General features: G+C 46.3%; 1 protein-coding gene across 1 annotated transcript in view; it reads left to right on the top strand.

Annotated features, from left to right (window-relative positions):
• Snx31 (sorting nexin 31) overlaps nucleotides 1-8,343 on the top strand; it is a 37,331-nt gene extending 28,988 nt beyond the window's left edge. Inside the window, exons 11-14 of the mRNA XM_005368121.2 lie at nucleotides 559-672; nucleotides 3,107-3,184; nucleotides 7,488-7,535; nucleotides 8,251-8,343. Coding sequence (XP_005368178.1) covers nucleotides 559-672; nucleotides 3,107-3,184; nucleotides 7,488-7,535; nucleotides 8,251-8,343 — 333 coding nt within the window. The remainder of the gene's footprint in view (nucleotides 1-558; nucleotides 673-3,106; nucleotides 3,185-7,487; nucleotides 7,536-8,250) is intronic.
• The last annotated feature ends 1,439 nt before the right edge of the window (nucleotides 8,344-9,782 follow it).

Raw genomic sequence — 9,782 nt, forward strand, 5'->3', positions numbered from 1 at the left:
ACTAGCTCTGTAGACCAGGTTGGTCTCGAACTCACAGAGATCCGCGTGCCTCTGCCTCCCGAGTGCTGGGATTAAAGGCGTGCGCCACCATCGGCCGGCCAACTCTCTTAAGGAATGCCCGCTGTCCTCGGGGTGAAGTCTGGAGTCCTTAGCTTTGTTTGTAAAGCCACAAGAGCCAAGCCCTTCGCTAGCCAGCACTAGACCCCTGTACACCCAGTTCTAGTAACCAAAGGACTCGGTGGAAGGGTGAGTGTCGACCACTCACATGCCCAGTCCCTCACAGCATCTCGAACCGATAAAGCCACCACGACAAACTTGGACAGCGCCTACTTCTGCTCACATGCCCCTCCTTCTAGGAAGTCTTCCTCCACCCTTCTAGCCCGGGCTACACTCTGCTGCCTTCTGCACACCCGCACCTGGCTCCTTTCCAAGGCTCCCGGTGTCCTGACTGTGCTCCTTTCCTCCCACGGTCCCTGGGAGATTGACAGCCTTGGGGAAATGATGCCTTCTTCACATCAGCCTATCCCAAGGCACCTTGGTGATCCCTTCCCTCTCCAGGGAACTCTGCTGGATACAGAGGGGCCCCAGCGAACTCTCAACCAGAACCTAGAGCTGAGATTTCAGTACAGCGAAGACAGTCGGCGGCAGTGGTTCGTCGTTTACACCAAACAGGTGAGTTCTCAGGTCGGGGCGTGAAAGCCGGGTGTGTCGAAGTGCCTGGCCTCCTGGTCGGCATACACAGGCACGGGACCAAAATACTTTGTTTTTATTTTGCTTTATTTTCCTGGTCACTATGGTCATGAATTCAACGAATGTAGTTGATGTGATAGCCAGCTCTGAGTTGAGATTAATCACACAAAGAAGGCTTATTTCAGCTCTCAATTCCAGAGGCTTCAGACTGTGCTGGTTTGGCACCATCACCTGTGGCGAGGCAAAGAGAGAAACGTGTGATGGACCAAACTGTCTCAGGCCCGGCAACAGGAAGCAAAGAGAGAGAGAGGGGATGGGTCCTGATGTGTCCAAGTAAAATAGAGAGACCACCCCAAAAGTAAACAAAGCATCTACAAACAAATCCCCCTATCTTAGCTATTTCAAGTTAGAATAAAAATTCCAGGTGAAAAAATATTTTAATTAAAAAAAATAAAGGGACTGGAGAGATGGCTCAGCAGTTAAGAGCACTGGCTGCTCCTGCAAAGGACCAAGGTTCAGGTCCCAGCACCCATAGCCACCTGTGACTCCAGCGCCAGGATATCCAACACCCTCTCTGGCCTTTGAGGTCAGCAGCATGCAGGCAAAAACACATGCACATAAATAAGAAAATAATAACTCTTTTTTTTTTTTTTTGGTTTCTCTGTAGCTTTGGATTTAGAGCCTGTCCTGGAACTAGCTCTTGTAGACCAGGTTGACCTCGAACTCACAGAGATCCACCTGCCTGTTTCCCAAGTGCTGGGATTAAAGCTGTGCCCCACCACTGCCTGGATGAAGATAATAACTCTTAAAATAGGCAAATTATTCCAGGTATTCTAATTCTAATAAAAATATCAGGTAAACTTTACATTGATGTTGTGTTCATCCTGAGCCCTGCTTAGCTCCACAGAGAATTTTGGTTTCTGGTCACCAATGTCTACCTCTAATACCGATGTGGTCGTGATGTCCATCCTCTAAAAAAACAGAAAGTACGAAACTGCAATACTAAGTGAAGGAAATGGTCCTTAGGGTGTCCTAATTAGGGTTTCTGTTGCTGTGATGAAACGCCAGGACCAGAAGCAACGTGGGAGGAAAAGGTTGATTTGGCTCACACTTCCCCATCACTGGGTGACACGCTGTGTCACATCGCAGCTTCCATGAGGAGATTTTCTCTTTTTTTTTTCCCTCTTAAATTTTGTTTGTGTTTGAGGGGGGTTTGCAAGGGCAGAGGGGGAATACAAAGGGATGGAAACCGAGTGGGATCGAGATGCCTGATGTGACAGACACAAAGAAAAGATAAAAGAAGTTAGAAAGTATCTCTGTAAGCCAGGCATGGTGGCACATGCACCCAGGACAGCCTGGTCTACAGTTCCAGGCCACACAGAGAAACCCTGTCTTGAAAACAAAACAAACAAAAAGCAAAAGTTTTCATATTTTCTTCCAAATAGACAGGTTAGTACTTATGCCTGATGATGAGTCTCCCAATAATTATTATACCATTAAGTGGAAGATTTATTTATTTAGTGGAAGGAGCTTGTTGCTTATGAGACACAAACTGTTCATAGTGCCGTAGAAATGTGGATTAAGAGGGGAAACAATTAGGAATGGGATTTTGGCCTATTTATTCATCTGTCTTTAAATGTTCCTACATTCTTGCAATTTAGGAAACCTGAGTTTTCCTGCTAATTACATTTTAAGTCCATTTCTGAGAAAATTAAAGACAAAATTCTTTAAAATGTGCTGGTGAGTTTTAGCCTCCACATGCAGTGAGAGAAGGAGAATGAGGACCTCGAGCTGAGGGAGGATTTTGTTGTTTTAAAGATTTGCTTGTTTTTATTATCTATCTATTTATTTATTTATTTTGGCTTTTTGAGACAGGTTTTCTCTGTGTAACAGCCCTAGCTGTCCTGGAACTAGCTTTTGTAGACCAGGCTGGCCTCGAACTCACAGAGATCTGCCTGCTTCTGCCTCCTGAGTGCTGGGATTAAAGGCATGCGCCACCACTGCCCAGCTGTTTTTATTATTTTTAATGTGTATGGATGTTTGTCTGCATGTGTCTGTGTGGTGTGTGCGTGCAATGCCCAAGGAGACCAGAAGAGGGCGTCAGATCCCCCTGGAACTGGAGTTACAGGCCGTTGTTAGCCACCATGTCGGTGATAAGATTCAGACTTGAGTCCTCAGGAAGAGCAGCCAGTGCTCTTAACTCCCGAGCCGCCTCTCCAGCTCTGTGTTTCTGATTGTTTATTTTGTTTAAGACAGGGAGGCTCATTATGAAACCCTGGCTGGCCCAGAACTCATGAGACCAGGCTGACCTCAAACTCACAGGAATCCTCCTGCCTCTGTATCCCGAGTGCTGGAATCAAAGGCAAGCGCCACCACCGCCCGGCCTAAGAGCAGTCTCTATTTCCGGGTTTCATAGGCTTTTTTCCTGAGTAGCTGCCTGAAGAAGATGATCTCAGAGAAGATGGCGAAGCTCGCTGAGGAGAACCCAGAAATGGTACGAACTCGGATATATTTGAACGTGTGCTAACGCGTGTAGACCAAATTCACCCCAGAAGCCCAGAATTTGAGGGTCTTGTCCTCCAGGGAGGCAGCTCCAGCTCACAGTGGTCATCTGATTATGTTACCGGAATTGTTAGGGGAGAGCCTGGGTCCCCGCAGCTCTCCCACACTGGCTTTTTAAGCAGTCAGCAGTGGCAAAAAGCAGGGAAGGGAGTTCATCCCACCCTGTAGAGCGGGTCTGAAATCCAACCAGAAAACAGTAATGTTACCAGCAAACCAGTGGGTGCAAGGCCCACTGATGGTGTTTTTTCCCCTAGTGACCTATATAGCTCTTCCTGATACTATGGAAGGTAGCCAGTGGGGAGGAAGTTTTGAGGTCGCTTCTAGGTTGATTTTTTTACGTCCTGCAATGGAAGTGCATTGAGTCTTTAGCGATAGGGTCGCACTATCTGGATGCGGTGAGCATCCAGAGGCAATGGCGATCCTCTGCTGTTTTGGGTGCCTCCAGGGCCCTTCTGGCCAATCTCACAGGGAACCATATACTCCTCAGTGAGATTTTCATGTAATTATTACCCAGATCTTCCAAGGGCAGCTTGTCCACCCATGCAGGATACATTCACTCAAATGCCCTTTCTTCTTTGAATTATACATTTTTAATTAGCTTAAAAATTGTGAGTTTTTGCTGGGTAGTGGTGGCGCACGCCTTTAATCTCAGTATTTAGGAAGCAGACGCAGGTGGATCTCCATGAGTTCGAGGCCAGCTTGGTCTGTTCTACAGAGTGAGTTCCAGGATAGCCAAGGCTACACAAAGAAATCCTGTCTCAAAAACAGAACCAAAACAAAAAGTTGTGAGTTTCATAAATATTTTTTTATACTTTCTTCATGTTTCTTAATCCACTCAGTCTCCTCCCTGAATCCTGGCTACAGCTTTCCTCCCGGATCTCACTTCTCGTGTGTTCTGCTTTGCCCTCCGCTTTAAGAACCCCCATCTAGCATTGAAGTCATGAGTTTGAGGGGACCATTTAGCACAGCAGGGGTGATCTTCAGCAACTTCCCCAGAAGGAATCCATAGCCCCTTGACACTTCCTGTCTACCAAGCAGGAAGCCACAGAGTGAAAGAAACTCTGAGGTCAGTTGTTTTTGTTTGTTTGTTCGTTTTTTCTTCCGAATAAACTTTATTTTTCTGGTCTGCATATTTCCACCAAAGGCCTAGTACCTTAGGCTTGGTCTATATGCTGTAAAACAAAATAAGAACAAACCTGTGATTCTAGACTTTTCTGATTATCTTATCATTACGATATAACCATGTTCCAAATAAGATAGGACAGGTTGGTGGGCATGTGTGTCGGTAAATTTAATATTTTTACAGAGGATTACATTGATCCTTCTTTTAAAAAACAGATTTATTTTATGTGTGTGAGTGTTTTACCTACATATATGTAGGTGTATCATATGCCTGCCTGGGCCCATGGAGGCCAAAACAGGTCATCAAATCCTAAGGAACTGGAGTTGCAGATGCTTGCTAGCCACCGTGTGGGCACCGGGAACTGAACCCCAGTCCTCTGCAAGTGCTTTTAACCACTGCGCTGTCCCAGGCCCATGCAGTCATCTTTAAATTACCATAGAAAACATTGTAGCTCTTTCCCTAACGTTTTTATTTAGGTTTAATTCTCCAGAAGCAAATGGGCGGCATCTTGGCTCCAACATTAATCATTACAGCTTGTTTCTCTACGAAACCAAATGTGCTCTGGACTTCATTTCTCTTCTGGATCCAAAAATATCTTTTTAGGGCAAACCAATCCGCTCTCTCCTGGTGACTGAACTATTCAAGCTGCACTAGAGAGCAGTCCATGAAGGAGGCGCTTTGTGAAAAGAGTCATAAAATCCACCCTCTCAGGCACAGCAGTCTCTCCTAGGCTTTGATTATCGTGTGCGTATAAAAGAAGAAAGGAAAGTAATTAACTGGAGGAGGCTTTTTGAAAAGAGAGACGTGCCCTCAGATGCAGGAGAATAATACGGCCACTTGATACAGGAAGTCCTCGGACAGTGAATAGCAGAGGAACCAGCTCAGTAAAATCCACACAGCCCGCACGCCTGCAGCTCACACGGCGCTTCACGCTTCCATTCATTTCCGCGAACGACATCAGAGCGGGCATAGACTGGCTTCAACAGGTTTTGTTTCCATGAACTTTATTTTATTTATTTATGGCTTATTTATGTCTATGGATTATTCTGGTTCTTGGAAAGACATTGCCTTCAAAGACAAACCACATTTCAAGCTGAATTCTCCCCCACAAAAGCTTGAGTAAAAGGAAGTCTGACACGGAGGCTGGCTGAGCCCTGTGAAATCACAGCTCAGTGCCGGGCCTCTTGAGGACCATGGACTAAAGTCATTCTGTGACTTAAAGTGGCCATAGAAATGCAAGACACTGACATTTGCTTGTTTTCTGAGCAAATATGCCCTGGGAAGAACACACATCCCTTGCAGAACTCTGTGGACTAAGGCAGACGGTCTCTAGTGAGCGGATTCTGAGTCCGAAGGTTTGATAAGGTTGAAGACTCTGAGGCAAAGGGGAAAACCCTGGAGAACTTTAACCAAATGAGCCCCCACGGTTAATCTGACAGCCACCAGAAATACGGGGCTTTCCCATTTAGACGGGATGAATGGGGGAAGACATTTGGTGTCAAATCAAAACTCATTAGTCTTGTTAGTTTACACAATGATTTCAAATTTAAGGCTCGAGGTGGAAGATGGCTCCCTGAGCTCGGACCCCAAGCCCCCACGGAAAAGGCGGGGTGGGAGGAAGGAGACAGAGAGCAGAATTACAAAGATGTTTTATTTTAAAATAAAGTATATTAGGGTAAAGTTTAGCTGCATATAACAGGAAGCAAAAGAAGTGTCTTCGCTAAGTTTCTGTTGCTGTTCTAGCACACTGACCAAAAGCAACGTGGGGAGGAAAGGGTTAGGTCAGCTTGCAGCTTACCACCGTAGAAGCCAAGGCATGAGTCTGTGGGGGCAGGCACGAAGCAGAGACCACGGAGAGCACCTCGTGCTGGCTCGCTCCCCAGGACTTGTTCAGTTTGCTTTCCTATACACTCCAGGAACACCTGTCCCGGGGCGGCACCACCCACAATGGTCTGGCCTTCCCACATCAATCATTAATCAAGAAAATGCCCCACAGGACGGTCTGGTGAAGGCATTCCCTCAACTGATGCTTCCTTAGACATGTCTAGGTTCCTGTCCAGTTGACAAAAAGAAAAGGAAAAGGAAAAACCAAAAGCCAAAAAACCAAGCCCAACCAAGACAGCAAGTATCTGAACAGAATAGAAGTGTGCTTTTCTCTTGTCTAGAAGCTCAGGTAGGCCTAGTCTAGGGTGGGGCTGTGGAATCACAGTGTAAGCAGAGACTTTCCTGCTGTTCTACATCAGCGTGAACATCCACTTCTTCCTTAACGCTGCTGTCAGCCCAGCCATTGTGTCCACGGTCTCAGCCTGCAGGCCTGGGAAATATGGACGAGGACTCCTGTCCTTAAGGTGGACTCTCAGAAGTCTCCCGTAGACTTCAAGCCTCTGGTTCAGCAGCCAGTTACCCCAGAGGCTGTTGGAGTCTCCATCATTTTCCTTTCTGCCCGTCGTCCTAAGCAGTAACAGTTTTCTTTGGGGAGACAAAGCACCCATTTATAAGTTATGCTGACCAGAGCCTTGAAGGCAGGCACTGGCCTGTGATGTGAGGAAATCTTGGCCGCTGAGCAGAGATGTAAGCTGTGAGGCTTCTGGCAGTCCTCCTTAAGGATGCAAGTTACTCTTCAGACCTTCAGTAGCGTGGGGTGCTGGGCCCTGCTGGGAGGGGTACAGTCCCTGGTATTTAATAGTTTGCAGGTGTGCAGGTCACAGGCAGGTGTGCAGGTCACAGACAGGTGTGCATGTCACAGACAGGTGTGCAGGTGCCAGACAGGTATGCATGTCACAGGCAGGTGTGCAGGTCACAAACAGGTGTGCAGGCGCAGGTCACAGGCAGGTGTGCAGGTGCCAGACAGGTGTGCATGTCACAGGCAGGTGTGCATGTCACAGGCAGGTGTGCATGTCACAGACAGGTGTGCAGGTCACAAGCAGGTGTACAGATGCCAGACAGGCATGCAGATGTCAGGCAGGTGTGCAGATGCCGGGTAATTGTGCCCGCTGACCAGCAGTTGAGGGGTCATTGGGAGCATGACTGTGGAGGGGGAAATGTGTCGGTTAGTGGATTATTCATGTGCTGGCTTCCCTGACCGGCGCTGACATTTTGCTAACCCATTTAGCAGATCGAGGTTCCAGAACAAGGCAGAAGTAAGAAGCAGCCGAACCAGGTCTGTGAGTAAAATGACGTCATGGATGTGTTGTCATCAGGTGCCTTCCTCCCCATCCCCCCCCCCAACACCTTTCAGCAAAGTCCTTGGCATTCAAGTTTAAGTAAGGTCGCTGGCTGCTTCTTAGAAGCCCCTGTACAGACTGAGCGAAAGAGCAACCAGGTCCAGAACCGCCTGTTTCTTCAGCTGGGTTTGCTTCAGGTTCAACGAGAGACCCTGATTCAAAAAATAAAATGGAAAGTGAGGAACACATCTGATGTCAACCTCGGGTCTCCACATGCTTGGACACATGCACACACACTCACACACACGCACACACTCGCACACGCATGCACACACACTTGCATCAAGAGCTTATTAAGTACTGATAGCAAATACGTTCTTAAAATGTTTCACATGACTTTTTTAAAGTCTGTGCTTCTGTGAGCAAGAAAATGAGACCAAGAACTGAAATTCACAAGGAGTAGGGAGGAACAGGCGGACAGAATGTTGGTTCTGGGAGTCAGAGCTTCCTGAGCAGACCAGCAGGGGGCGCCGTCCTCCGTCCTACCCCAGTGCAGGATAAAGGTACAAAGTAATCCTTGCTTACACAGATGTAACCTTTTGTAGCTTTTGTAATTATTTTGATACTTTTTCAACCTACTTGAGGTTTTCTTGTTCTTAGGGAAATTTCTTCCTTTCCTTTACATTTCTGATCTCTCTGTTTATTTTCCAGCCAAAAGACTATTTTAATTTTCTGAGAAAAACCAAGACGAAGAAAGTTGAGGACGACTGTGTTTGGGGGACCCTCACGGAAGGAGGTCTCTGAAGGGAGCCTCGTCAACTGTCTTAAGACAGTGCCAGAGTTTGGGAGATGGCCTTCCCACCTCGCTTTCTTTGACATTGAGGTGCCCTGTGTCCATCACTTTAACTGTAGCGTTCTGTAACTCTCAGGATTAAACGGTGTAGAAACCAGAGATAGAGCGTTGGCTGAAGTGGCAGTTGGCAGGTTCAAATCCACCAACGGAAGGTTTGTTCTATGCTCCCTCTAAGGTAGATGTGGATTTGGCTCCTTTAAGCCTTTTGTATGTTCTGATTTTGAAGGTTTAAAAAGCTTATTTTAAACTATATTAATGCATTCATCACCAAGGTAGATTCTCCATCCTCAGAAAAAATATGACTTCTCTGACCTCGTCAGCGAGTAGGAAGAGGTGGCAGAATTCTGATCCACTTCCTCACCTGCTCGTGAGTTTACTAACTCAGGTGACCCTAAAGTAACAGCTGCCCTGGCCTAACTCCCCTGATGGCATGGCTGTAGTCCACTCTGCTTTGTTTTGTTTTTTTTCCAGACAGGATTTCTCTGTGTGGCCCTGGAACTCGCTCTGTAGACCAGGCTGGCCTAGAACTCACAGAGATTGTATCCACCTCTAGATTGTATTCTGGGCCTGGAAAGATGGCTCAGTGTTAAGAACACTTTCTGCTTTTGCAGAGGACCTGGGTTCAATTCCCACAGCGCTCATAGTGGCTCACAACCACCTGCAACCCCAGCTCCGGAGAAGCCGACATCTTCTGCCTCCTCGGGCACCCCACACACGTGACATACATACATATAAATAAAGACAAACAAAACTGAATTCTACCCAATAATTATGCCAATTTGAATATTTTTCTTTTGGAAATCAAAAAAGTCCTGCACGGACATCTAATATAAACCTCTTAGCTTTACAAATGTAAATAACTTTTCCTTATACAGTTTCTGGTATATGATAGTAATTAACATAATTGTGTATGGAATTAAGAGCAAAGTAAAGAGGGAAAGATAAATATGCAAAAATAACTAGGTATGAGTGTAATATTCTAATGTTCTTTTCTGAGTTAGCTAAATATGAAATAAATATAAAATCTAATGAACATGAAGCTTGTTGATGAAAATTGTGTATTTATTTTGAAATGTAGAGTCTATAAGAGTTCTCTAATATATATAAACCAATGCTTACAGCCATAACTTCCTGGACGTTAAAGATTTGAGTTTGTGTTCTAGGCTGTAGTGGGATCTCTGCAGAGACATTCTGCTTCACCCCTACTGGGTGGATTAGTGTGTTGTGATCACCCTCAGAGTCTGATGGAAGCTTATCACCAACTGAGGAACAGTCAGGATCCATCCAAACCTGCACAGTGTAAGGGACCATCTCAGACCCATCCAAACCTGCGCAGTGTAAGGGACCATCTCAGACCCATCCAAACCTGCGCAGTGTAAGGGACCATCTC

This window comes from Microtus ochrogaster, unplaced genomic scaffold (assembly GCF_000317375.1).
Source record: "Microtus ochrogaster isolate Prairie Vole_2 unplaced genomic scaffold, MicOch1.0 UNK29, whole genome shotgun sequence".
Classification (NCBI taxonomy): Eukaryota; Metazoa; Chordata; class Mammalia; order Rodentia; family Cricetidae; genus Microtus; species Microtus ochrogaster.